This window comes from Archocentrus centrarchus, chromosome 5, assembly GCF_007364275.1.
Source record: "Archocentrus centrarchus isolate MPI-CPG fArcCen1 chromosome 5, fArcCen1, whole genome shotgun sequence".
NCBI lineage: Eukaryota > Metazoa > Chordata > Actinopteri > Cichliformes > Cichlidae > Archocentrus > Archocentrus centrarchus.
The window spans coordinates 4,912,291-4,940,016 of NC_044350.1; the positions used below are offsets into that span (position 1 = coordinate 4,912,291).

At 40.9% G+C, this 27,726-nt stretch overlaps 3 protein-coding genes across 7 annotated transcripts in view; 1 reads left to right on the forward strand and 2 right to left on the reverse strand.

Annotated features, from left to right (window-relative positions):
* Positions 1-4,165: 4,165 nt before the first annotated feature.
* svbp (small vasohibin binding protein) lies at positions 4,166-7,334 on the forward strand. 2 transcript variants are annotated; one of them, XM_030728479.1, is made up of 3 exons: positions 4,166-4,309; positions 5,038-5,163; positions 5,276-7,334. In XM_030728479.1, the coding sequence occupies exons 2-3, from the start codon at positions 5,050-5,052 to the stop codon at positions 5,360-5,362; spliced, it is 201 nt and encodes a 66-aa protein (XP_030584339.1). In that variant the 5' UTR covers positions 4,166-4,309; positions 5,038-5,049; the 3' UTR covers positions 5,363-7,334. The 2 variants fall into 2 exon arrangements, with proteins under 2 accessions (XP_030584339.1, XP_030584340.1); XM_030728480.1 differs by having other exon boundaries at positions 5,041-5,163.
* Positions 7,335-10,057: 2,723 nt separating this feature from the next.
* Positions 10,058-14,679, reverse strand: fbxo2 (F-box protein 2). Of its 3 annotated transcripts, none has more exons than XM_030730008.1 (6): positions 14,540-14,679; positions 13,457-13,542; positions 11,949-12,075; positions 10,940-11,032; positions 10,722-10,860; positions 10,058-10,589 (listed from the first exon to the last, which is right to left on the reverse strand). In XM_030730008.1, the coding sequence occupies exons 2-6, from the start codon at positions 13,491-13,493 to the stop codon at positions 10,455-10,457; spliced, it is 531 nt and encodes a 176-aa protein (XP_030585868.1). In that variant the 5' UTR covers positions 13,494-13,542; positions 14,540-14,679; the 3' UTR covers positions 10,058-10,454. The 3 variants fall into 3 exon arrangements, with proteins under 3 accessions (XP_030585868.1, XP_030585870.1, XP_030585869.1); XM_030730010.1 differs by having other exon boundaries at positions 13,457-13,539; positions 14,540-14,659; XM_030730009.1 differs by having other exon boundaries at positions 13,457-13,522; positions 14,540-14,657.
* Positions 14,680-18,720: 4,041 nt separating this feature from the next.
* LOC115780815 (integrin alpha-5-like) overlaps positions 18,721-27,726 on the reverse strand; it is a 47,364-nt gene continuing 38,358 nt past the window's right edge. Inside the window, exons 20-30 of one of the 2 annotated variants that reach the window (XM_030730228.1) lie at positions 25,879-26,029; positions 25,088-25,180; positions 24,720-24,799; positions 24,527-24,607; positions 24,327-24,432; positions 23,256-23,414; positions 23,013-23,117; positions 20,819-20,932; positions 20,249-20,350; positions 20,036-20,158; positions 18,721-19,428 (exon numbers count right to left, since the gene is read on the reverse strand). In XM_030730228.1, the coding sequence (XP_030586088.1) occupies positions 19,345-19,428; positions 20,036-20,158; positions 20,249-20,350; positions 20,819-20,932; positions 23,013-23,117; positions 23,256-23,414; positions 24,327-24,432; positions 24,527-24,607; positions 24,720-24,799; positions 25,088-25,180; positions 25,879-26,029 (1,198 nt within the window). In that variant the 3' untranslated portion in view covers positions 18,721-19,344. Of the gene's footprint in view, positions 19,429-20,035; positions 20,159-20,248; positions 20,351-20,806; positions 20,933-23,012; positions 23,118-23,255; positions 23,415-24,326; positions 24,433-24,526; positions 24,608-24,719; positions 24,800-25,087; positions 25,181-25,878; positions 26,030-27,726 lie in introns of both variants that reach the window. The other variant, XM_030730227.1, reaches the window with a different exon arrangement.

The following is a 27,726-nucleotide window of genomic DNA, read 5'->3' on the forward strand; positions in this document are numbered from 1 at the left end:
GGTGAGCAGGGTTAGGAGGTTGTGGTGAGTTTGTGTGTTCGGGGCCACTGGTGTGAAAGAGCAGTCAGAGCAGCGTTTCCCCCTGGAGAGAGGGTTTAATTTAGAAGAACAAGGCTCCTAACACACTCTTGTCCCATTGCCGTCTCCCTGGCCCGTCACTCCACACCTCATCCCTCCCCTCTCCAGCCCTCTCTGCCACTCTATAAACCTTTAAGCATCTCTCCATCTTTTCTTCCCTTACTTGTTAACCTTCTCATATATTTTCTTTTTTTCACATCTGTATAATCACACATTAGTGGGTAAAAGGTTGCCAATAGGAGGTCAGTAACCTCTCCATTACTTTATTGTTCACTTTGATTTTGATTAATGCTATAAAGTTTTCTCTGAGTTTTTTTTTTTTTCCTCGAGCATTTGCATGTCTGCTTTCTTGGTACTAAATCATGAGGCTGGATGCTCATCAGGCAGGACTGTCAGAAATCCTGAAGCAGAGCAGGAAGCCTCAGACCAGGGTCATCATTCAAAAAATGATCCTAACACTAAAGACCAATTCTCTGTTTACTTGTCCTCTGACTCACTGCAGGAATAATTGTACAGACACTGTGGAATAGAAAAAAGTAAGCAAGCAAAACATTACTGATATAGCACAATTAATTCCAGATGAAAGCACAATGCACTGTAGAAAGCACAACATCTACCACATCTCAGCCATATATAGATGCATATAGCTATGCGTGTAGTACATGTAAAACTATGCCAATAGCCAGACACCAAGGCAGTGTAGCAATAAAATCGTTAATAAGAGCAATAACTAATAAGAACAAATGAAAAGTCAACAATAGGATAGGAAACACTGACAACATTTATCAATCCATAAAAAGAGTAAGAATAACATGAAATAGTGATTAAGATCAGCAGTAGCCCAGTATGACTGAGAAACAAGCAGAAATTTGATAAAAGTGGCTGAGTGATAATTAAGACCAAGATCAAGACTACTGATCATTCATTCTCCCCCAGCCACCCTACCTGCAGTGTTTGCTCCATCAGTGTGGGCCAGACCAGAGCTCAAGCACCTTTATGGCCACCATTCCTTTCAGCCAGTGGTTCTCAGTGAGAAGAGCAGGATGAGCTGAGGGGCTGCGATGAGACCCAGCACACCATGACATAGGAAATTATTTAAGCAGTGAATAGTGCAACCCAGCTTTAGCAGAGTCCAGGTCCCCTATTAAAGAAAAATGATTCGTATTATTTATTCTGTTATTGTGTCCAACACTGGTCATCTGCACAGTATGAAGGCTTTCTCAGCAGGTCATTTAGGGTGCCATGCAGCCACTCGTTAAGCCTGCACCACTTCTTCCCTGTGATCTCTTACTAAGTTTGGTCCCGTCATCACTGTGGGTGTTTGTGTTTGGCTCTCCCCAGAAATCACTTGTCAGTCAAACAGCGTGGTCAGCTCTGTGACGTCTTTCTCCTCGAATTTTCTGTAGGCGGCAGACGTGATGACTGTGCTAACTGCCCAGTTTGTCGATGTTGTCAGTTAAATGGCCATTCCTACACAAGACACATCCCATCCTGGGGATTTTTCCCCCAACTCTTCCAAACCAATCCAAGTTCTTACACAGAGGAGCAAAGCGGGCAAAGAAGTCTAACATTTGTACTTCAGTTGCTTTAAATGAACTCTTAGTTGCGCTGGTCTGACCAAAGTCAAGAAACTGCTTTTTAACCCCTGCAGCTGATTGCCAAGCTTCATGAGTGTTTTTCATTTGCACTGCTGTGCATATGGAGCGGCCGGTCTGGCCGTTGTCTGCAGCTTTGAGCTGAAGTTGTTCTTGGCAGGATATTATTCTGAGGGAGAGCGCTCTCCTGTAGTTGGAGGATAAATCCAGGTAAACCATCGGTATGCCGTGTGATAAATCTCTGTGGCATATAGCATTGCCAGAGGGCACACATGCGCACATTCAGACCTCAGGTTCACAACAACAGCAGAGACCTGCAGTGCTGTCAGGTATATTTGGTGTGAGGAGACGCTTTCCTTGCTTCATATGTGAGAGTGTTTAGTAATTCTGTCCCTTCATAATGACTGTTTTTGTTTCTGTGGTGATGAATGTGTTGTGGACCACCCCTTGGCCGATGTCAGCCTCACTCCTCACTCAGTTGATTTATGCACTGAAGAGGTGCCCTGAGGGGAGTCTGAACAGTATGTGTATGGCCTGAGCAATGCTTATCAGTTACAATGGAAAACACTTAAAAACTGTTTATCTAAAGATTCCTTTTTTTTACCACATATGCAGGTGTAAGACGAGGTTTCAACAGGAACATTTCAATGACGTTTCTCCTGTCAAACTTCTGTTTTTCTAATGCTTCACCTCAGCTCATCAGGTTAATACTGATGTCACTCACCCTGGTGATCTGCTGATATGCATGTACAGCTGGACTGTGAGACAGGGGCGACATCTGGTGGTCTGACCTGAACAGGCAGCTCTCTGCACAGTACAGTTCCACTTTCTCCTGCTGCTGCTTTTAGTGAGAAACCTCTGAAAATTAGCCTCCACTTAGTTGATACAGAGCACATTATTATTGCTCTCGAGTGGAATGGCAGCGTGCTTTAAACCACGGCATCTGATGCGTTGTATTGTGTTTGGTGATGTAAGGTTTGGATGCAGCTGTTCGGCCATGGAAACCCATTCCATGAAGCTCTCTATGAACTGTTCTTGAGCTAATCTGAAGGCCACATGAAGTTTGGAGGTCTGTAGCGACTGACTCTGCAGAAAGTTGGCGACCTCTGTGCACTATGCGCCTCAGCATCCACTGACCTGCTCTGGGATTTTTACATGGCCTACCACTGAGTTGCTGTCATTCCATATCACTTCCACTTTGTTATAATACCACTAACAGTGGCAATAAAAAATGGGATTTCTGCCTTTGGATGGACTGAAAACCAGCTGTAACCATCAGGAATCTGAAACCATCAGGGGAAAAAGCCAATTGGAAAATTGAGGTGTTGAAGTGTTGCCTGTCTCCACTCTCAGTAGCACCACTGTGGGCTTTTAAGCAAGGCCCTTAACCCCTCAGTTGCTCCCCAGGCGCTTTCTAACTGCCCCCTGGTCTGCATATGGTGCTATGTGTGTGCTACATACTGCATGTGTGATAGGTTAAATACAGAGACTGAATTTCACTACATGTATGTGTATGTAGCAATAAAAGTTGTTCTGTTCTGTTAATAGTTGATGGTGAAATATTTAGTAGCGAGGATATTTCAGTGCTTGGTTTTATACACCTGTGGCCATGGAAGTGACTGGAACACCTGAATTCAGTGATTTAGATAGGTGAGTGAATACTTCTGGCAATATAGTGCATGTTTGCATGTTTTAATATGTTTTTCCTAGCAAAATATGAAGAAAAAAGGGAGTGGCTCAAGTCTTTTCCATGGTGCTCTATGTACCATATTTCTTTAATTTCTTAAATTAAAATAAGTCTTGGTTTTACACAATGTTTCTGTGAATGTGCGGTCTTCACTTTATCTTAACCAGTATTGCCCTCTGAAAAAAAACTTGTTGCCCACCCAAGAACTATAGCAGTCATTCCCAAAGTGTGTGTCAGGGCCCCCTGGTGGGTTCTTAAGGTACTGCAGGTTGGTCGCAGTAATAACAGAGCTTCAGTTTGAAATTACTCACAAGTATGTACAGTCACATATTTATTAAAATGTATTTATTTATATAAAAGTTGAATCAAAACTGGTAAAGGAGGTGGTTATTTTGTGATATCACTCATTACACTGACCTAAATCTACTGCTCTTGTATTGAAGTTTGTGTCCCAGTGGCAAGTGGGTCACATATTGGCATTAGCATTTTATATATGACTGGGTTGCATTAGCAATTTATAGCCAACAGCCTGTGTTGCCTATGCTGTTTGAATGCAGTGTTCAAGGAACTGCACCACTTTCTCTTGTATTTTGATTAGAGTGAAGATTTAAGATTGGGTGAGCTCCATGGGATTTTCTGTTTTTTAAGCGCGCCGAAGAAGTCCTGACTTTGGGAATGACTGCACTATAGAATTACGTCATTCAAATGACCAGTGGAGGGCAGCAGTGTGCTTTTGCTGCAACCAGTTGACCGCAAATTTTAACAGAAGAAAAAAAAGAAAGCCGGAACCTTTCCACAAATGCCCCAAGACTAAACACGGATTTGTTTATTGGTGGCACTGGGTCACAGCTGTTAATCGGCTACTAGCTAGCTGCAGGCAGATTGGTGGCCGGTTCAGTGTCTTTAAAGCAGCTTTTCTGCCTGTTACCTTTGCTGTATCATTTCTCAGGTAAGTGCACTATCATCGGTGTCTAAGGTGGGACTGGTGGTTGGAGTGTTATTAGTCTGTGAAGAGAAATTGAGTAATTTTAGCTAAACGGACAGATATGTAGATTTCTTGGTGATGAAGGATTATAGCGCTGTTTTCTCTCTTCGTGGTGTAACTGACTTGTGTCGGCGCTGCAGAGTTGTTGTGGCTCTACTTACTATTGTGCTTTTGCATGAAGAGCTACAGCTAACGCTCATTTTCAGCATTAACTCGATTGATCGTTTTGTCAGAAATTAGTGGGAAATCATCATTAAAGTTTCCAGCATTAAAGTCTCCAGGAAATCAGCTGAGATGTGTCGACTGAACTCATAAAACTTTGTGGGAAAAAGGAAAAAAAAAAAATAGTTATAAAAGTCATACATATGCAAATACACGTTGCGTATTAAGGGGGAGGTGGGGATGTATTTATAAGTTCGCTGTGTATAAAATTCTTTTCTGAAATAATTTTTTCATATTCCTCATTACGTGGATCATTATTCTAAAATATATATATATACTTGTATCCTATTTTTCCACTTACTTAAATCAAGGGGTTTAATTCTGTTATTTACTTCTTTTTTTAATCAGTGCTGTTATTCTCAAAATTCTGGATAAATGTCATCCTGCTGTAAGTCGTGTATAAGTATGTTATTTATGCATTGTGAGACCCTTCAATGCTCAGTGAAATCAGTCTCTTGTTAAACCTGCAGCAGACGGGTACCATGGAGCCTGCATGCCGTAAGGACAAGCCAAAGCTGAATTCTACCCCGACCAGAGGAGACAGAGCCAAACAGAAGTCTGCACAGCAGGAGCTCAAACAGCGGCAGAGAGCAGAGGTGGCCATCAGTTTCTTTTCTGTTTGTTTCTTATTAAACTTAGCACACATGCTCTAACCGAAAATTATAGTAGTAGCATTAAATGTCATCTATTTTATTCTTTAATTTGCAGATCTATGCTTTGAACAAGGTGATGACAGAGTTGGAGCAGCAGCAGTTTGAGGCCTTTTGTAAACAGATGCAGTCGCAAGGAGAATGATGCTCAGCCTTCCTGTTCTAGTTACTCCAAGACCTGCTACCCTCCAAAAAACACCATGGATACGCACGTACACACACTGTTATTGAGATAAAACCACTCTCTTATACTCGGCTGTGCCTCTGTTGCTGCCACCTCCTGGAAACAATTTGAAAAACATTTGTTTCTGGTGGCAAATCAGACAATATATGATGTTTAACAGACTCCAGTTTCTGGCCCTGCAGCATGCTTAAAAACACCACACACTGGTTATTAGAAGCTGATGATGAGACATATCAGGCTACTGATATTTCCTTTCCCTGAGGTATGCATGTGAAAGCTCTCCAGCAAACATGCATAGTAATATTTTTTACAGTAGTTTAGAGAGTTAAAAGCAAGTTTTCAACCTTCAAGAGATCTTGAAATCTTTCATAATGAGGAAAAAAAAATGTACCTTTTGCTGAAGAAAACAGTTTTGGCACAGTCAGCTTTGTGCCCTATTTAAGCCGATCATAATGGTTGTTCTATACATTATGCTCTCCTGGATTTTTGTCACCTGCTTAAGTTTTATTAGGTGTATTTTAGCACCCTGACACCTGGACTGTGTGCAGCCCCAACACAATGTAGCAAAACAGTTTTGAAACATGAATGGCCTCTTAGCCCCTAACCCTAAGAGCTGCACCAGTGGCATTTCAATAAGGAGAGATCACGAAGAAACTGAACGTGATTTATTGAAATACAGAGTAATAAACTTTTACTCTGCCAGAGAGATGATGACAGAATGAAGTCTGTCAGTGTGGGAAAGTGATGTGAAGAATAAACTACCAACCCAAACACCAGGAATGCAGGCAGATGGGTGAATACAGGGTTTTGCTACATTGTGTTGGCTTGACCACAGCCCAACACTCTTGTATCTTTATTTGGTAATTCATTTAAAATACTGCTGCACTGTGTTCATGTTTACACAATCTATCTCACCAAATGGTCCCACCAATGGGAGACGTGAGGTTACCGCAGAGCTGCAGCATCAATGCAGTGATGATGAAGAACACTGTTGTGACTCTCTGCTAGTTTAGGTTGTCTAAAGATGTGTTTTTAAGCCAGTGCTTTACAGCGATGTCTCACTCTGACCCAGAAGCAGACTATGGGATGCTTCATACAGTTTTTATGTCCTCCTCTGAGTGAAGTGAGGTAACCGTCAGTGTGATTACCTCTGCCAGTGATGTTATGTGCTTGGTTAGTTTATCAGGATTTGTAAATGTAGCCTTATGTGAAGTTTGGCCCAGCTTTAAAATGAAGAACTTTTTCAGTATCTTTGGAAGGCTTCTTTACCATTACAAGATATTTAGTGTCATCCATTCTTAATATATATCTGATTGATCCAGATGGATTTCTGGATTCAGGGACTTCTGCCTTAGCGGAGGTGTGCAGACTTCAGGGAGGCTGATGGATGCTCTCTCCTCCTGCTCTCTGTGTGTGGAGTCCTCCACACACAGAAACCTCCAGTCTGCTTTGAGCTTTTGTAGTTTTCTCAAATCAGAAATCTGTGGTGAGCTTGTTGGTGAAATTCTTGGAGAAACAAAGTTCCTCTCTCCGTTCGTGTTAAGACAGTTGAGTTTTTTTGTTTGTTTGTTTGTTTTTACTGTAAGCAGTTCAAATGTGGCTGAAAGTTTTCATTCTGTTACCTGCAATACTTCATAACACTCGACTATCTCAACTCTGGCCAGGAGGCTGGTTTTCAATGATTCATAAACAAATCTTACAGTAGCTTTAAATACGTTGTTCTTAATATTTCTGTTACTGGTGCTCATATAGACTCTGTCATTCGAATCACGCTGTGTGCAACATCTACTGGTCTGTACGTGAGTTACTCCTGCATGTTACTGCCACAGTCACTCATTTTTGTAATCTATAAATATTTTGATTGTTACTCTGCGGCATCTACTTTGACTTATATTTGATTTAATGAAAATAAAAGTGAGTTTTTTTTTAAATATATGTGCTTTTATTTGTTTGTGTTTTGAGAAACTTATCAAACTTGTTGTAGTATTCTTCATATTTAAGGCCAGATTTACTAACGGCCTGCATCAGCACACATCTGTCAGCTGCTACTTTGTAACTGAAATGTGTCAACGTGGGTATTTTTTTTCATTTGACCTTATTGCATATGTATTTGTGTAGTTTCCCTTTACGGAGTACAGAGATGTGTTTACTAAGGCATGCAATTCACTGCAAATTGTGCCGAATTTTACACCAGAAGCATGTTTCAGTTTGCACCTCATTCAGTTGTGATAGTTGATGCTAGGATCGCTGATTTATCTCGACTGAGGTGTTAGAATGAGCTGGTAACTTTTTACAGTGAGCTGAGCAGTTTGCAGAGTTTCAGGCTTTTATTCACATTGCTACAGATTTCTCATTTTGTTTAGCAGATTATTCCTACCTCATTCCTGCATATTTTTCACCAAATCACATTAATTTAATCTGAAATGTTGTAAATGACGTTGTTATAAACAGCATTATTAAAAACACCCTTTTCCAATTAACACAACTTATAACTGTAATAAGACTGACAGTAACAGCTCATAACAAAACAGCACATAAATATAAAAATATTGGCAGATCAAAAATGTATTTTGTAAGCCAACAGGAGTATTTTAATACACATTGTGTGTCTGATTCATTAACATCACTCCAGTGTGCTTGACACTGTCCCTGCAACTACAGTATGCCTGACACATGATCTCTTCTGTCACTGTGTAACGCCTACATGTAAACGATACCCCACCGCTGATTTCTGCCATCCAGAATTTGCTGTAATGACACTAAATGAGGCAGTGGGGATGAAGATCATCTTTTACACCGTGTGAGTCGGGCACCATCAGATTCTCTTCAAAGCTGGACTGCTCGTATCTTTACTAAAGCATACCAAAGTAGAGTCATACCAAAGTAGAGTACTGTATCACATCACTTTGAATCTGCATTAAGAAGAAACCTTTTTATAGTCAGTGACAGCAGGAACCACTTTCAGTGTTCTTATTTTAAAACAAGCTTTAAAAGTTATACTGTTGTTTATTGTTTAGTTTACTTTAGGAGACGTTAGGGAAAGGCCATTTAAAATGTAGATAAGGTTGGAAAGGCAAGTATAGGATAAGGAAAGGAAGAATCAGGCTAAGGGTTAATTGAAAGCATCATTGGCTGCTGGTGGGAGAAACACTGTGGCCACAGTCTCTCACAGACACACAGACGTAACTAACTCATGTTGTTCTGTCAGTCTGCTGTCTGCGCAGCTGAAGTCACTAATTTAAAAATGCATGTCAACAAATAAATGTTAATACATTACTGATTCACTGAATAATTTCTTCTTTAATTACATAATTCCTTAAACTGCAAATATGATAGTTTGATTTGTTGGGGGAGATGGGGGGGGGGGGGGGGGGGTTTCCCCTCCTTTGTTCTACATGTCTCTGCCTCTGCTATATATATCTTTCTTTCTTTCTTTCTTTGCATGTTTCACTCAGTCTGCAGTGGAAACAACAATCAAATCAGAAGCTGTCTCTCACTTTCAGTGCTCGTGTCCCACATGATGGTAGAGATGACAGTGAGGGTGGTGATCTGGATCCTATTTCATTTCAGCTTTTCATTATGCCACCACTGTTTCAATGTGAGAACTACCAATAATTAAATAAAAGACTCACAAAAAATCCCAGAAATATAGTTTTGTGTCAGACACAAAACAAACAAATTCCCTGTAAAAGTGAGATCTGCAGCTTCTTATTCCAACTTGTTGAATTCCAGTTATTCACCACGGCTGCTGTCTGTGACGTCCTGCAGTTGGAAAGCCTCGCTATGAAAGGGTCTCTGAAGAAATGTTACTTGCAGGGTTTGTTGGCTTTGTACCTGATGGAGCAGCGGGTGTAATGGGCTGATAGAGAAGAGCGTGTGGACGATCAACCCTAACCTGACCGTCATTCCTGGAATTATTCACAGATCATTATTGGATCATTTAATGGACAATAAGAAGAGGTAAATGGATGAACTGGTAATTATATAACACCTTTCTACTCAATTTGAGCACTCAAAGCACTTTCACACACACATTCATACAGTGCTTTTTGTGTAATATTCACACACACTCCAATGGATGCATCACAGGCGCTTTGGGGTTCAGTATCAAGGGTACTTTGATACATGGACAAGAGGAGCCAGGGATCAATCCACCAACTTTACGACTGGTAGACAACCTGCTCTACAACTGGAGCCACAGCATGTACAGTTTCACTGTTTACATGACAGCTGTGTTAACAAAGATTGTGGCTGTTTTCCATGAAGCAGCTCATTTATTTGAGTAATCCCATAGAGAGTGGTGGATAAAGAGGCGTTACTGGCTTCTGAGCCCAAGGGTTTACTTACATTTCCACAGAGTATCTATCCTCTATTGGTATTTTGTTCAATAACGGACTGAAAACACGCTTTACTTTTGGTAAATGACGAAATCTTTGGATCCTTAGGAAAGGGTGTAGCAGAGTAGAAGAAGGATTAAATAAAGATACTTGAGTAAATCACCAAAAATTTGTATATGATGTGCTGATTTGTGATCCACCAAGAAAGCATTGTGACCACATTTAGTCAGCAGCAGCGGTGAAAGTGTGTCCATTTTGATATTCTCAACCTTCCTGTGGATGTTTTCTTATAAATGAGAACAAGTCACAAACCACTGAATTATTTATTTACTGTTTGGTTTATTTCCTAATTATAATTCCAGTTTGATTGTTAAAACATTCTCTCAACACCCCGCCCACCGAGTGAGTCCCTTACTTTACCCCGAGTACTGCAGAGGTAGTAGTTAACAGATTATGTTGTAGCTAATAACTGTGATGCAGGCAGCAGTTTCAATATTTTCAGGTTAGTAAAGCCAAGACACCATGGTAGTGTTTAAGAAATATGTAACTGAAATCCCCAAAGAAGCACTATGTTTTCACAGCATGAACAGCAAAAATGCAGCCTACACGAAGGTGTAAGGTGAAGCCGGCCTTCAGTCTGAAGCCCTAATATTATTCTAGTTCTTTACTCCACCTGTCACTATTCCTTGGTTCCCTTTTCCTGTTGTTACTGATGTTTAGACCTCAATAGTAACAGAGCTGCCAGTGACACGGACTCCAAACCAACCATCCCAGAACTTGGTGTCTTGTCCTCCATGTTCAAAGGAAATGAAACGCATCCCGGGGCCATAATCAGAAAATGTGTGGCTGACCTGCAGTACAGACAGAGACAGACGACCACTGTGATCACTGACCTGCGGTGTACAGAGCACTCTGCTTGTCACAGAATTATAAGTTATTCAGAATTTTGTGTCTTTTAAAAAGGGCGAGATGTCTTTAAAAACCTGTTTCCATGAGCAGTCGTCACAGTCGGGATCCAGAGTGACCGGATCAGGTCTGAACTCCTGTATGACCTCGTGATCCTCATCTAACAGACACACAGTCATCTGGTAGGTGCAGCCGCAGTCCGTCCTCCCACAGTACCTGCAGGATGAGCTTCCCTTTAATCATCGAGACTGTTCTGACACAAAGGGAATAACGTGGATCTGTTCAAGTGTCCTACCAGTCTTCTACTGTGACAGGAGGCTGAGCATCCAGCTGTTCAGATGAATATCCCTCTGCCAACAGGTCGATCACCTGTCTCTTCAGACACAGCCTGGGACACACACACACACACACACACGTTTCACAAACCAGGACAAATTTGCAAACAGTTTTGGCAAAGAATTAAAAAAGCATTCTGCCACATACATGAAGACTTAAAAGCATTTCATATGTTTCACGTGAATAACAAAATGCTAGTTTACTAAAACCTTGTGCATATACAAATGTTGTATTTAGAAGGTTTGCAATAGAGCCATAACTAACACTTTGTTGCATATTTTATTTTAAATTGATCAAATTCACAGCTTTTACCATTAATCTTTATGGCAGAGAGACGCTCCCTCATCTTTGACAGTGATGATAAAGTACTGAAGTAAAACTAAATCCAACCTCACACACAGCAGTGACTGACTTGTCGCCTCTCGATAATAATAATTTATCTATATTGAGCTTGTTAATACTACTTCAAAATACAGTCTGCAACTTATGGTGTAGTTTCCCAATTCATAAATTTAGTATTTTTATGTATTAAAGCATATCTGTTATAGAGTGTCTTAACATCCCTTGTTACATTGTAATTACACATCCATATTAGATATAGAATCTTTTAACCTCCCATTCTTAAATCACAACTACACAATACTACTAGGAGTGTGTGCGCTATTACAGAATATTCTAATCATCTCTTTATATATTCTAATTACACATTATTTTGGGGTTATTACTCCCTAAATTTAGAAGAATCGTGTGGTAAATTTTGTGAAATTTTACCAAAAGTTGTAGGTTGTGTCACAAAGTGATGCCAACTTATTTATATTGCACTGTTTATGGACGTGTAACCCCAGCCTCGTGCTGTCAGAGCTGAGAGCCAGATTTCCAGTGACCCTAAGAGCACACCTGGAAGAGTGTGGAGCAATACTTAAATACAGTCATGTGTTGTATCTGCACATGCAGAGATAACCACTCACTCAAAGGAGGTTGCAAAGTATTTAGTCACTCCTTCACTGCAAAAGGCGTGACCACAGTCTCCCGGCATATCCTCCACCTTCCACTGGCTCCCGCCATTCTCCGTCAGCTCCCAGAATTCCAGCTGCTCTGGGAGGGAAATCCACAGTCTCAAGCTTCCACTTACAGTAATATTTTTTCCTCTCGCAAAGGTTTATTGAGTCAAATGCAAAATTAAATACAACAGCACAATTAGTTGCATTTGAGTCCTGCAGAGCATAAAAGGGCCTCAAAAACAAGACCAGAACTTTTTTTTTTTTTAAATAAATCTAATTATCTAATTTAGCACAGCTGCCTTTCAAGCGTTGATCCCATGAGTAACTTTGATATGTGCTACAGTACTTCAGGTATGAAGTTGTTATAAATACGTTCTGAGTAACAGAGGTGAGCAAAGCAGACTTCAAATATAGAAGTCATTAGCAGGACTCTGGAAAGCTTGACTGCATCCTGAGGAGGTCATTTAGCCATTTGATTCAGGTGTGTTGGATCAGGGACACATCTAAAACCTGCAGGACACCGGCTCTCGAGGCCTGGATGTGAGGATCCCTGATCTAGTAGCTGATCTGTGAACCTCCTCATGTCTGCATTGCTACCTGGGTCATCTTTGACTTTTTGGATTCACCCTGGTTTTGTAATTATGGACTCCTCCTACAGCTGAGAGGAAGAGGATAGACAAGCTCATCAGGAAAGCCAGCTCTGTCCTAGGATGTCCTCTCGACTCAGTGCAGGTGGTGGGAGACAGAAGGACTCTGACCAAAATAACATCACTGATGGACAAGGTCTCCCATCCCATGCATGAAACTGTTGCTGAGCTGGAGAGCTCCTTCAGTGACAGACTGCTGCATCCTAAATGCACAAAGGAGCGTTACCGCAGATCCTTCCTCCCAGCAGCTGTAAGACTGTATAACCATCACTGCTCCCAACAAAAACCACAATAACCTACACAATGTAGGATAATATATAATATACTGTAAATAGTCCGGCCTGTTAAGGTTCAACACACAGGCACATCATGTACATTGTATATAGTGTTATTATTATTAGTAGTATTAAGGTTAATATTGTTTGTTGATTTTATATATATTCTTTTCTTAATAATGTGAATTATTATATCTTTATTTATATTTATAATAACTGCGGCTGCTGTTACACCCAAATTTCCCCTCTGTGGGACAATAAAGGCTGTTTCTTCTTCTTCTTCTTCTTCTTGGTTCCTGTTTTTCCCGTGACCTTCCTCGTTTTTGAGCATTCATTGATACTGGTTTGTCAGCCTCTCTGTGTCCTACACTAGGTTCAAATTTTGCAAATATAACAGGTTTATACATGGGGTAAATGCTGCAAAAAAGTGAAGGTTAATTAACAAAATTTAAAAACTACTTCTTTAAAAAGTGGCAGGATTCTACCATGTTAATATGTCTGGCAAAATACTCATTAAACTTTTTGATCCACTATGGAGAAAATAACATCTTACCTTCCCCACTGGGGTTCTTCAGCAGGTTTCTGGTCATGATTACAGCTTAGTCAGAGAAGGCAGGACCTGCACAGGAAAAACTGCTACTTTTTTTGTGAAGAACGAAGAGCAGACAGGAAAGAGGGAGTGAAAGGGCAGGGGAAGACACACAGCAAAGGGCCACAGGTGATACTTGAACCCAGGCTACTCCATTAGCCATAGGCTCAGTTTACCACTGAGCTACACTGGCACCTGGAAAGCTGCCACTTAGATCAATACTTCTTTCCACTTCAGTTTAAACCACGTCCTCCATGTGGCAGACCTTGGATCATCCTAATGTGCATCTGCATTTATTCTAGGTTTGCTTTTCCATATCACAAAGATCACCTTTGAAGGAAAAGGCTGTTTAAAACTCACTCAAATCTTTAGGACATCTAATCCAATCAAGTTTGATGAGCATAGTGTTGAGTTTAGACGGGTTAGACTGACAGACTCAAAAGAATCCAGACCCAAACACTAATACCCTGTCTGCTGACTCACAGCGGACAGGGTGAAAGCCTCACTCTTCAAATGCTGAATAGGAGGCATCACAGAGGATCAAGCAGTCATCAGACAGGCATCAGTCAGCAGGAAAACAACCAGGGATAGCAAAACACTAGCAGCTCATATACAGTGTATGTACAGGACATTTACAGTAACTGGTCAGCAATCCCAAAGTGTTCCTTAATTTGAAGGATTCATTAGCATTCTGTTTTTGTGCCTGATGTTTGTGTGTTTCTGTAGTGGTGATATTACTATGTCACCAACAGTCAGTTTTTTTTAAGATAAACTAATAATTTTTTCTAACAATAAACTTTCTGAGGCCCAGAAAGATGACCTGATGTTTTAGTCTCACAGATTTTGCACATTAAACCTTGTGTGGCTATTTCATCTGCATGTTTGCTGTTCAGTGAGACTCTGGGTACAAACAGCTGAGTCATTTCCCCCTGCAGAGTCCCAGGCATAAGCGCTGCGTGACATGCATGCTAATGATATGCTCTGCTCTAAATGATATGCTCAGCTCTGTCTAAATGCATAAGGCAGCATACAGTACATGTTACTCACAGACAGGAGGGTGGCCAAGTGCAGTCTTCTGTTTCCTCCGACTCTTTCTCTGACCCACACTTGAATTGCTCTGCAGAGTTGCACCCTGGTGATAGAGTGGCTTTTATAGACTGCGAGGACTCATGAAAAAAACAAAAAAATAACCATGTGATAGAGAGAGAGGGAGGAGAGGAGGAGGAGAAACACAGAGCACCCAATCTGAGGGGAGGGGACATCCATCCAGCAGAACTCAGCAGAACCACACATACACACACTCAGCATAAATATCAGAGGAAACACATCAACAGCAGCAGTGAAAGATAAGCATAAACTAAGAGCGTCAGTTTAGTTGACCACAGGATTTTATGTAGCATTCAAATACAAGAAGAAACAAACAATAACCAAGAAAATGAAAATAAGAATAAAATATCAGCCTATGGCAATTAGTTAAAATCAGAAAATGTTGTAAATTGTATATGAAAGAATAGCTGATTGTAGGTGGTAAATTATTCCAGAATTTAATAAACCTGGTGAAGAAAATTGATGAAAACCAGGAAAGAGATCTTAAATTGATTTGAAAGGGGACTGAGTAGAACTTTCCATATAGTAAAGTGCATTAAAGTCAAATAAATGATTCCTAGACTCAATAAACAAATGACCAGGCAAGTGGGGTAGTATCAGTGAAATGTTTACTTACACTATGTTACCAAAAATATTCGCTCATCTGCCTTCAGTTCAATTCAGTTTTATTTATATAGCACCAAATAACAACAGCCGCCTCAAGGCGACACACTTCACACACATATGAACTTGAGTGACATCCCATTATTAATCGATAGGGTTTAAGATGATGTCAGCCCACCCTTTGCAGCTATAACAGCTTCAGCTCTTCTGGGAAGGATTTCCACAAGGTTTAGGAGTGTTTATTATCATTATTTTATGGGAAATTTTGATCATTCTTCCAGAAGCACATTTGTGAGGTCAGACACTGATGTTGGACGAGAAGGCCTGGCTCACAGTTTCTGATCTAATTCATCCCAAAGGTGTTCTATCAGGTTGAGGTCAGGACTCTGTGCAGGCCAGTCAAGTTCTTCCACACCAAACTCTTTCATCCATGTCTTTATGGACCTGCTTTGTGTACTAGTGTGCAGTCATGTTGGAACAGGAAGGGGCCATCCACAAACTGTTCCCACAAAGTTGGGAGAATGAAATTGTCCAAAATGTCTTGGTATGCTGAAGCATTAAGAGTTCCTTTCATTGGATCTAAGGGGCCGAGCCCAACTCCCGAAAGTCCCCCCTCCACCAAACTTTACACTTGTTCTACCGTTCTCCTGGCAAGCACCAAACCCAGACTTGTCCACTGCATGCATCTGGGTTTGGTGTGATTCGTCGCTCCAGAGATGCCCCTCAGCATCCACTGACCCCGCTCTGTCGAGATAAAAGAGACCAATAGGATGAAGACCATGAAAGGAAACACCTCTGGCCATTGGAAAAATGGCACCTGTCTTCGCCAGGTCGTGCCCTGCTCCTACCTGTTGAATGTTGATGGCACAATCTACCGCCACAACAGAGTGGACCTCAGGTTAGCAGAGCCCATAGCATCAGCGGATATGGACAGGCCCACACCAGAGAGGAACCTCACCGAAACCTCCGCACCAGCAGCAGTCCCAAGCCCTGTGAGGCCCATGTCTGAGGCTTCCCCAGAAGCTGGGAAGCAAACACCTCACCAGAGGAACACTTACATCAGCACGGGGCAACTATCAAATCCACCTGAGAGACTCAATTTAGGAACTGTAATGCAACACGGTTATACTGTTTGATTAGATAGATAGATAGATAGATAGATAGATAGATAGATAGATAGATAGATAGATAGATAGATAGATAGATAGATAGATAGATAGATAGATAGATAGATAGATAGATAGATAGATATACTGTATCTGTTATCTTACACAAAGAAAAAAACAAAATAAAAGGGAGAGAAACGTACAGTACTCTCAGTTCTTTTCAGCAAATGTTTCAGTTGTTACCTCATTACTGAACAATGTTTGGCCTATCAATTTGTATTAATTAAATAAGGAACTAACAAGGTTAATGCCAGTTTGGTTATTTCACTCAGTTCAAGTACTATTGACTTATTGTAAGGTGTAGCACATGTCCCACTACAGTAACCCCAACACAGGCAATAGCACACAGTGTTTCTGTTCACTGCACGTTCATTTATTGCACACAGCTCTTGCACTATTCACTGTTTTACAGTTAGCCCAAACAGCTTTAGTCCGCTGCAGATGCTTCTCTGCTGCCAGCTCCAGTCTCCTCACTCTCTCGTCTTTACTATATACTTTATTGTGCACATATATATAGGGAGAGACATAATTAGTTCATGCTGGCCAGCTGAGTCAGCCAGCCTTCCCTGACACCACCCCCTTGAATCTACTGCAGCATGTGCATTTCCTGCAGCTGCACCACCAACCACACCCCATCACCACATAAGGCTTTCTTCTTTTAGTGAGTTTTTTATTGTTTCTTCAGTTTTGTAAGGGAGCATGTCACAGGGTATAATGTGGTTGATTGCTTTTATTTTGATATGCACAAACCCCAGACGTAGGACCTGTAAGAGATTTGCCTGAATATGTACTCAAGCCGTGCAACTCACTTTGAGTCTCCTGAATTTTATTGCATTTAACATTGTAACATAACCTTTTCAGCAATTTGAGCTACAGTATCGCTCGTCTGTTGGATCGGACCACACGGGCCAGCCTTCGTTTCCCACATGCATCAGTGAGGCTTGTTCCTTCTGTGGACCACATTTGATAGATCCTGATCACTGCAGACCGGGAACACCCCACAAGAGCTGCAGTGAGATGCTCTGACCCAGTCGTCCAGTCATTACAATTTTGCCCTTGTCAAACTTGCTCAAATCCTTATGCTTCCCATTTTTCCTGCTTCTAACACATCAGCTTTGCAGACAAACTGTTCCTCAACGTATCTCACCCACTAATAGGTGTGTGTATGCCTAAAATGGCACCATGTGGTACATTATGACAACACAAGCAATTATCTATTCATACAGACACTGAAGTGTTACAGAAAGAGCAAGAACATTAAAAAGAAACACACACAATGACCAGTAAGAACAGAAGAAGGTTCAACAAAGGCTCGATGAAGGCTTTCTACAAAATATATATAAATTGATTCTCGTGAAATGTGAAATTTGAAATGTGACCAGGTGAGTGGATAATACAGTCCCAATGTAGTGGCAGTGTTTTTTTGATGGCAGAGGGAGGTGTGATATGTTCTCCAAGAAACAAAATCCAGCTTGGATCCTCATGGTAAAGAAAATTTTCCTCAGTTCTTCCAGCATGGATACATTTTAAGAGCACAACCACTCATTTAAACTAAAAATAATAACTAGAAATAAATTCTGCTTCCTTTAAATTGATTTGCATTTACATAAAAAAAAAAAAAGCCAAGTCCTTGCAGTGTACTTGGCAGTCTTGCATAAACAAATGATAAGAGTGAGCGACCAAAAAAAGTAATGTGCTGCCACATCATCAGTGCTTCTTGGCACTGATTTTGTAATGAGTCTCTGGAACACTACAGAAGGGATGGAGGAGCATCCTTCCAAAAAATATTCCCTTGTTTTGAGATTTTGCCATTTTCCATTAGACTGAGATCTGGTGAGTCTGAAAGCTATAGCGTGTGATTCACATCACCATTCAGCGAGTCCTTATGCATTATAGGATCATCCTGGAAGAGCGCACTCCCATCAGGACAGAAGTGTTTCATCATAAAACAAACTCCGTGTTGTATTTGGAGTGACCCATCCATCTAGAAACCAGACACAAGAAAGCCCCCTTGTAGAATACCAGAGGCTCTGGATGCCCTTATTGTTGGGGGTAACTGTTTAGGTTTTTTTTTGGTTTTTTTTAAGTGGAACTTAGTTATGCTGCAATATGCCTAGGCTGCTGGGGACTTCCTATGAGTGTTTTTCTTAACTCACCTCTTTTCACTGTGTTTATACACCACTTGCTGGGGTTTCTGAGTGATTAGTGTAGGGTCTTTATCTTACAGTATCAAGTGCCTTGAGGTCACTATATAAATAACACTGAATTGGACTGAATTGAATCTCAGAAGCATTTGGTTCAGTTTTGCCTCCATTTACTCACAGCAAACACATCCATAGCTTTTTGTGTGGGTATACAAAATTAGGCTTTATTCTCGGCCACAACACCAACATAACACAATGAATACATTACATCATACACAAAGTACCTCCCAATATGGGAGAGGAAAATTCAAGTTAAACATTGCAGATTCATCAGGTTTTTCTTTCCTGCAGACAGTACAGTAAAACATTCAATAATCAATAGGAAATCATTGTGCCATAAATAACAAGTGGTTTAGGCATCATACAAAAGCAGGAATTTTCAAATTTACACCAAGCTTATAAACATGGCTTGAATCACACCTTTTTTACAATAATGAAATACTGTAAGTTTTAGTGCCTTTGGTTGGATGTGCATTTGTTTTTTTGGTGTCGATGCAGGAGTTCTATATGTGAGGATGAGCTTCGAAAAAGTCCCTGATTGTACAGAGGAATGTCAAAAACAGCAGTACGTGTTCAACTGCGTGGCCCCTGTAGTCTTTTCTGAATTGACATTTTAGTGCAGCACCAGATATTTTGTTTTCCAGTGATACAGCACCCATAACTGTCCCTTCATAAATGGGTGTCCTGCTTATCATTATTTCCATTATTTGTTTGGGAATGTGACACTACTTCCAGTTCTTTGGAACAGCTGCAGGGGGGCTCCGGCGTGGATCTAAGCTTCAGAGGAGGCCTGGGGTTTGAGCTTGGCCTTTTCCATGGTCGTACCATACGGGTCTGCTCTTTTAAAGAAACCCATCTGGAGCAAAATATGAGGAAATTAGATGCAAAACAAACATAATGTGTGAGCGTCAAAGTAAAGATGCATTAAAAAAATATATTGTTTCCTGTTAGTTTTGCCAAAACGTAGCTCACAATTCTTGGAGAACCATCACTTTTATAATAGGTCAACTTTTTCAATCTGTCCACAAACACTATACGCACTGAGCCATACTGATTTCCACATTTCCATCTGTAATAGGTAATAATGGGGTTTTGTTCCCTCAGTAACAACTGAAAGAAGATATCATTTGTCTCTCACAAGCATAGCATTAGTTCAGGCACATCAGCTGTATGCCCATGGAAAAGGGCCATTACACCCAAATATAAATTGTTGCACATGGAAATTACAGGATAAGGTCAGGTGGGCTGTGCACCAGCTCAAGGTCAGCAGTAATTTCAGCAAAATTCAAACATCAGTTATGTAATTAAATTGACTAAAGAAACAAAAATCCACTTTTTGGAGTCTTTGGCTCAGAATATAACTGAGTAGAGCAGAAAGATGAAGCTCAGATCCCACCAGGTCACTTCAAAGTGTTCTTTTTGTGTGATAATGCTGTAAATCGGGTAATTTATCAGCTTGTTACCTTGTAAAGTAGGTATATGAGCAAGGCCAGTAACAGCAACCCTGCTAGAACAGCCAGAATGATGATCCAAACAGGAACCGAGAACTGACTGTCCGGCTTGTTCCACATCACAGCTGTCACCACCTGAACAACAGGAAACCGTAGAAGTGTAACACCACGCACTGACGTTCATATGTGAAACTGTGAAAATCCAGAACGAAGGACACATGTTACCTTTTTGGATCCCGATGGCTTGAATTTGGGAGGAACAGAATACGGCATCCTGTCCACGCTGAAGTGAACGGAGCACTCCAGGATGTACTGCTTAAACGCTCGCTGTGGAGAGTCACAGGACAGTCGAACAACAAAAGTTTAACGAGGAAGAAATAAGATGAGCTTTTGCTCCACTGTTAGATACGGAAAATCAAAAACATCAAAATAATTTGCACATCAGTGCAAGGCTCGAAATCAGTTTAGTGCTGTATATTTAAATATTATTGTCCCACACATCACAGGCAAATGTTACAGTAACAAAATTTAATAACTTAATTATAAAATTTCACAATTTACAGTAGAAAGTGTATTAAATTCATTAGGAAAACAAATGATATGCATAAGTGTGTAGTGAGGAGATGGGACACACTGTCTGTTATCGTCAGTCACCAACAGAGGGCAGTATGAGCACACAGACTGCTTCGGTTTCTTGGCTTTATCCAATCTGGACTTTTCTTCCTTACTCAATCTGTATTGATATGACCCACAATACAGAGCAGTACTGCAGAGTACACGGACCTGTAGTCTCACCTCCATGAAAGTTTCCGCCCAGAGTCTTGAGCGTACAGTTAGGATGACACTTCCTCCTCTCTGCAGCAGCTCCACATTACACTGCAGCTGCCAGCACTCCACCGTACTGCACGTCTGCAGAAACAGAACCAGTACAGCACAAGGCAGTTAAGCATTGACTGTCATTTATTTAATTACTAATGACTATTTACTACTCTAACACCAGCATCTTCTCAACATGAAATATGTAAGGGTTCTTCTAATACAGGCTGGATTTGCACACATGTGCAATTCTGTATCTTTCCTTAGTTTTAATTGAGAGTTTTAAATTTGTCCATTTCACTGTTCAGCATTTATCCTCACAGCCCCAGAGACTGAGAAGCCTGCAAAAGTCTTTTAAACATCCCTGATGTTTAGGTTGATTTGTTGAGTGTACTGTATGAACTTCCGTACTCTGCGAACTTTGGCTCATCTGGCTGTTAAGGTTCTGTGTGGCAGTAACTTTAAGCTCAAGACAAATCTCCCCCCAAGGGACTATAAAATATACCCTGATATTGATCTTTTTCAATTGACCCAGTGTAGTAGTTTCCTTTAACAACTTTACAGTCACAGCCGCATGTCCTATTTGGAATGGAATATCTCATATGCTGTGATATAATTTCATAACCATGAACCCACTGATAAATAGAGTTGATGTTTCTGTGTTACTTAGGATTGGCCGTTAAAAAGTTAAAACATGCTGCTCTCAAAATAAGACAGCTCCTCTGAGAACGTTTATTTATTCTTAGTGGAAATGACTGGAAGCACCTGCAGAACCTTTCAGACGTGAACAGCTAAATGCTTTTGGCAGCACCGTGACACGTACAAGAGTAGATTACAGTGAAGTGATGACATAAACTGTCAAAGTGACTGGTGCTTTATGCAGAGCTGACATGAAACAGTTAAAGCTCCAAGAAAACTTCATGCAAACTCTCACAGACATTTACAATGACGCTAAAAACTGGACTTCGATCAGCTCAAGAAGGTAAAGAAGATTGTGTGGCTCTGTTCTGAGACCTCCACAGCAGCATACACTGAATCAGGGCCTTTCTGTATTTTTGAAGTAAGGTCTTGAGTAAGTTTTGAACAAACAAATATTTTTAGTTTTTTAGCCCTGTGGGGTCTGAGTCATTATCAGTGACAGCCCCAAACCCTAACCCTATGTTTTTATATATATATTTTTTTTTTTCTTTTTTTTTTTTTTTTTTTTGTAGCAAACTAACCCAGAAATACAGTGTGTACACTACCTCTGTGAAGTTCACACTGAGAACTCCCACAGCATTGATTCAGTAATTGGAAAGCTAACAGTTAGCGTTCCAGTTGTGCAGCGTGGATTATTAGAAACATTTCCATGTGGTTGGATTGTGTGATTCCAGGCTGGTTCATTTGAGTGCCGTTAGAAATGAGCTGTCAAACATCATCCACACAAAAATAACTCAGTAAATCACAAACATAATTAACTTCACCTCACAAACAATTACAGCAAGCAGCTGGCGATGTTGAACAGAGCTCATCGTATCTATTTTCATTTCCTCTGTTGAAACAAACAATCTAATCAGAATAAAAAAAGGGCCGAGCTGCTACTTTCTGTAGTCTCATTTGGCCCTTTTGGTTTCAGTGTCCTACATACATGTGTAAATACCACTGAACACTTAGGTAAACACAGTCCCATATAAGAAACCCAGAGGGACTCAACACACAGCACAAGGGCCATTAAGAGCTTTTATTTTGATATGTTTGGAGTGAGCAGATCTGTAAACTCATGTCACCACGGCTCCCCACCCACATGCTGAGTCAAGGCGGAAAGAGGAGAGAGACAAACATGACCTGTGTCTGGGACACATGAAGTCCACATGAAGTCCACTGATGACGAACAAACAGAAGGTTAGAGAAGAAAAGATAAAGTGGATTATTCAGGAAGGTACTGGACCCTCTCACGGAGCCAGGAACTTTCACCCTACTCTGTGTTTGCACTAAGCCAGGCTAACACTGGGTTTTGGGCTAGAATGGTTTGGCATGTAGTTCACAGAGGGGTCAGACTCATCTCTGCTTAGCTGCTAATGGCTTAAATTACTGCTGCTACAATCTGTAATGAAGCATCTCCATTTATCAGCTAAAGAACTGTACGTGTTTTCCATAAAGATTCTTTACAGGCTGAATTTCCATACTGTCTCACCAGGTTTCCCTGTTCAGCCAGAGGATCTCTGTGCACCTCCCTCTTCTGGATGCGGCGCTCAGTGTTGGACTTCAGTGATGCCTGACCAGCTGCTCCAGGCTGAAGCTGTATGCATAAATACATTAGCAGTCATTAGCAGTGCTCAGAGCCAAGAATAGACCAAAGTTAATCGTGTCGCCATGCCAACCAAGCGGTTAGTGTGTGTGTGTGTGTGTGTGTGTGTGTGTAATTGTGTGTCCTCACCTCGAGTTGTAATGCATTTAAGGTTGTTTTGGAGGAACAGCTGAGGGGACCCTCAGTGACCACCTCCAGAGGGTAGAGCAGCCAGTGACCGTGAGCCTTCAGAGGACATTTCACCACTAATGATGTCTGGCTCACCACACTGGGACCGTTATTCACCAACTGAAAGAGAGTTTCATAGGTTCATTTGCTAGCTACTGTTTGAACATGTCTTTGTAGGGTCTCAGTCATCTAGGTCATGGTGGTCATGGTAGCTTGAAAAAGAAGGTAACTGACCTCTTTAGGCTGTCCCCTTTGGACCCTGGTCCACTTACACCTCACCTCAAGGCTTTTTGTTACTGTCAAAATTACCACACTCCTCAAAATGTTGAGGAGTGTGGTAATTTTGGAGTAATAATTTTTTGAACTGAGAAGCAGTGCACCTGGGACTCTTGAGAGGCAAAACATCTTTACAAACCTAAAGAAGTCCAGTTGTCTTGTTTTTCAAGCTCTCAAGTTTATAACACCACATAATAAGTAGTTTACAGTGAAGGTGACCATATAAAACACAGAAACACTGTAACACCGGACCATTGCGGCACTTTGATTCTTTTCTTTTTCAGCCATTCTGTTGCAGATTTGCTGCTGTGCTTGCGATCATTGTCCTGTTGCATGACCCAATTCTGGCAACTGTCTGTAATGTTTTCCACTTGTGAAAAAAGCAGACTGATGGACTTCACATTTTTTTGGAAATAGCCTTATAACCCTTCTCAGACTGACAGACAGCAACAGTATCATTGCTGATGTCTTTCCTCCTTGGCATTGTGTTCACACACACCTGAATGCTGCAGACCAGCAAACCACCAAAACCCCTGCTTTCATAGAGGCACTCACACTCACTGATGATCAATTAATCATGTGGATTTGAGCCACCGGGCTCGTCTTTTTTACACAAGTAATAACTTAAGCTCCCCAGCGACACTTTTGTCCATATAAGAAGTTTATATGATACTTTGAATGTACTTCTCTTTTATGTTCAATAATGCACAAAAGTGACAAGGTCAGCTTCTCGTGTATTGCAGACTTTATTTCTACCTCAAAGACCTGCTGAAGCTCAGGGCCAATCTCCTGCTCCTCCTCCAGACCCTGTGGGGAAGTCCAGTTGGGAGGAGGAAAGAAAACTTTGTCTGGCCGAGAAACACTGCAAGAAGCACAACCACACTGTTATCTTGGAAAGAATCAAGGGTAAGAAAAATGATGTCATGGTAATGTGACGGTCTAAAGTGAAGTCTCACCCCTGCAGAATGACCTCAGCCATAGCAGACACGTCCAGCTCATAAAACACCACTTCACTCTCTGAGTTATTGGCATTTTTACTAGAACAAATCACGACAAAGAAGCACAAAAACTGAAAGTTATTGAAACAGCCTTTATTTATCACCTAATCAAAAAGCATGAAACAGCAGGAATCCCTGAAAAGTGACCGACCTTCGTATCTGGAGCTCAAACTGGACAGTATTGTGAGTATCCTTGAGTCTGGGGACAGTGAACCGAAGACCAGCCCATAACTACAAATTCAGCCACAGAAAATTCATACAATGAATTCAAGGAACATGAGAAAGGAAATAAATGTGTTAAACAGAGTCTGGGCTCTTTTTTCTTATCCCGACTCTTGGAAAGAAGGAATGAAAACTCTTTGAATACAAAAGCAATGTTTACCAGGTTTTTCCAGGTCAGTGAAAAAACATGTTGAGCTTGCTTGTGTATGAATTATGCAAGTCAACTTGGCTTAATTGTCCTGAGACACAAAAAGTGGGAAAGGCCAAAAGCAACATGTGGGTTTTATTGGCTCTTACACTGGCACCAGACTTCATGGGGTTTCCCAGATCACACACAAGATAGCGAGTCTGGTTTTCTGCCTCATAGCTGCAGGTCAGCTGACTCAAGCTCTGCAAAGGACACAAAGAATCATCTATTTAACTTTAATATTAAGGTGACTTGATTTTATTGGTGGACAGACACCATTTATAATAGAGTTATGATGTGTTTTGATCTGACACTAGATAATCTGACACTAGATGGTTCCCGTTTTGCTTTTGTTGGGTCTTTTTTGTAGTACATTTTTCATATTATAAAGCTAAAGTGTATTCATGTTTGTCCAGTAAAGCTGAATATGACACAACACAAAGTTGTAGCCATGAAAGAAGAAAACGATTCAAACTCAAATGCAGTTTCCAAAAAAACCCCCCCAAAACTTCAAAATGTTGATGCTTCACACACGTCTTTAACACAATAACAGGTTGGGCATCATCATGTGTCACTAATACATAAAAAGGCTGAAACTGACTCCCTGAGTTGTGGGGTAAAATAATGGCTAGAAAACTGCTATTGCACAACATTAAAATGGCATTTGTTTAAAATTTCGACATAATTATCATTTTAATTATTGACTTATTGCTAAAAATATACCCTGTAAGGTCACAGTTGACCTTTGACCATATTCTAATTAGTTCATCCTTGAGTCCATTGAGGAGAATGGATGGAAGGACAATCCAAAAAACACAGTGCTTCTGACCATGATACTTAAATCCTCATAAACAAATCCCAAAACAATGTCTGAAGGTACTGTGACCATTGTCTGCCTCACCACATTGTTGCGTGCTATCCCGCTGTAGTCAGCCTCTGGGGGAAGCGCCACATAGAGCTCAGCCTCGTACGCACCTCCCTCTCCCTCGTTCCTGGCATTGAAAGTCAGACTCACAGAGTTTTCATCTCCCAAGTACACCTCTGTTTTGTCACTGGGCAAAGAGAAGCACAACATCATCACTATGCTTTCTCTGAGGTTCTTACAGTCAACCAATGACCTTTTTAAGTTATTGAAAGCTGTTTATACATATATATATATATGTATAAACATATATATACATATAGTTTATACAGACTTCCTGTTGCACATAAAACAAATTTTTAGTAACCTAAAGGAGTCAGATAATGTAACTAAAGTACATTATCTGTTCAGGGTTCAGGGTTAGGGCTGGCTCATCATTGGTGACAACTTAGACCTCAGAGGGTTAAAGAGAACATATTACCATCCTAACGATTACATATTAGACACATGACTATTTTTGGATACCTTGAAACAGCACAACAAGCATCCGATAAATCCAACCCGCTAAAATTGTTGTGGAGGAGTCGCACAGTCAACAAACATTCATTTGGAGTTTTCTTCAAGCCGCACGATGAATATAAGCACTATAATCACCCTCCTGTAGCTCTGTTCTTTACCCCTCCAGCCCTCAAGGAAAAAATTCATACGTGACTCTTTAGCTGCTTAATTTCCCACAGTTTCTCAGTCACGTTTGGTACTGCCGATGGGACTCTTTGAGGGTTTGTTTATATGCGACGACACCGAGAGCAGCAAGACTGAACCAAAACAGTAAAACCAAAACAATGAGCTAAGAGAAGCAACACTAACTTCTCCACGAAGCTTGATTCACCATTAGAGGCTATGGCACTCATGTTTAGTCATTTATGTCAATGAGAATATGCTAAAAATCATCACTGATTGATATAGTATTTTAGAATACTGCCACTTAAATTGTTTTTAGAATCAACATTTCCAAAACTCTGATATAGGGGCTTTTATTTAAGCACAGACGTAATCCAGAGGTTTAAAAAAGAATTCCTACTTTTTAAGGGCTGTTTTCCTTCTTCAGATACACAGGTATCATGATGTATGACAGATGATTGTTTGGGAACATACCATCATACCATTGAATTGTGAGGCACTCTGTGATTCACTGCGCATGCTGAGAATTTAGCTTAAACCAGCATCAAACCTAAGTACACCCTTGCATGATGTTAGCCTCATTTAGGCTTGTTTTTTTTTGTTTTTTTTTAGTTCCCTTGAGTGTCACGACCATTTTGTTATTCAGTCTTGAAAAGCCAGTTTATCTACTGCAATCAAAATGACTGAACACGGCAGCTTTCATCCACAGCCTCCACACAGGCAGACTTTAGTTTACCTTCATTTCCAGATCTATTTCAAGTCACCTGGTGCAGGGCATGACCAAAATGCCCCCAAAGACCGTAAAACGTAATGAAAAGCAGGGATGAAAAGTCTTTCCAGACAATGCATCTTTGTTTCAGTCTGTCCCCAAAGGCCATTTTCTCCTACATATCTGCCTGCAACCGACCTGGGAAATGACCCAAATCCGATCACTGTGATTTGTCTCAGGAAACCGACCCCCACCTTATTCTACAACTTCACAGTGACGTCCCTCTGTGCAAACACATTTTCAGCGTAGTGATAAATCCTCTCGACACCTTTCAACTCCGACCCCCCCCCCCCCGCATCAGCTAAACTCGGTGGTAGTAAATTCATGTTTCTATTGGGCAAGAAAGGAAGCAAAGAGTGTGGTAGAAGGTTGGAATTGGAGTTCGTCTTTCATTCCATTTCCTCCCCCCAGAGGAAAAAATCTTCAGAGGGGCCTGG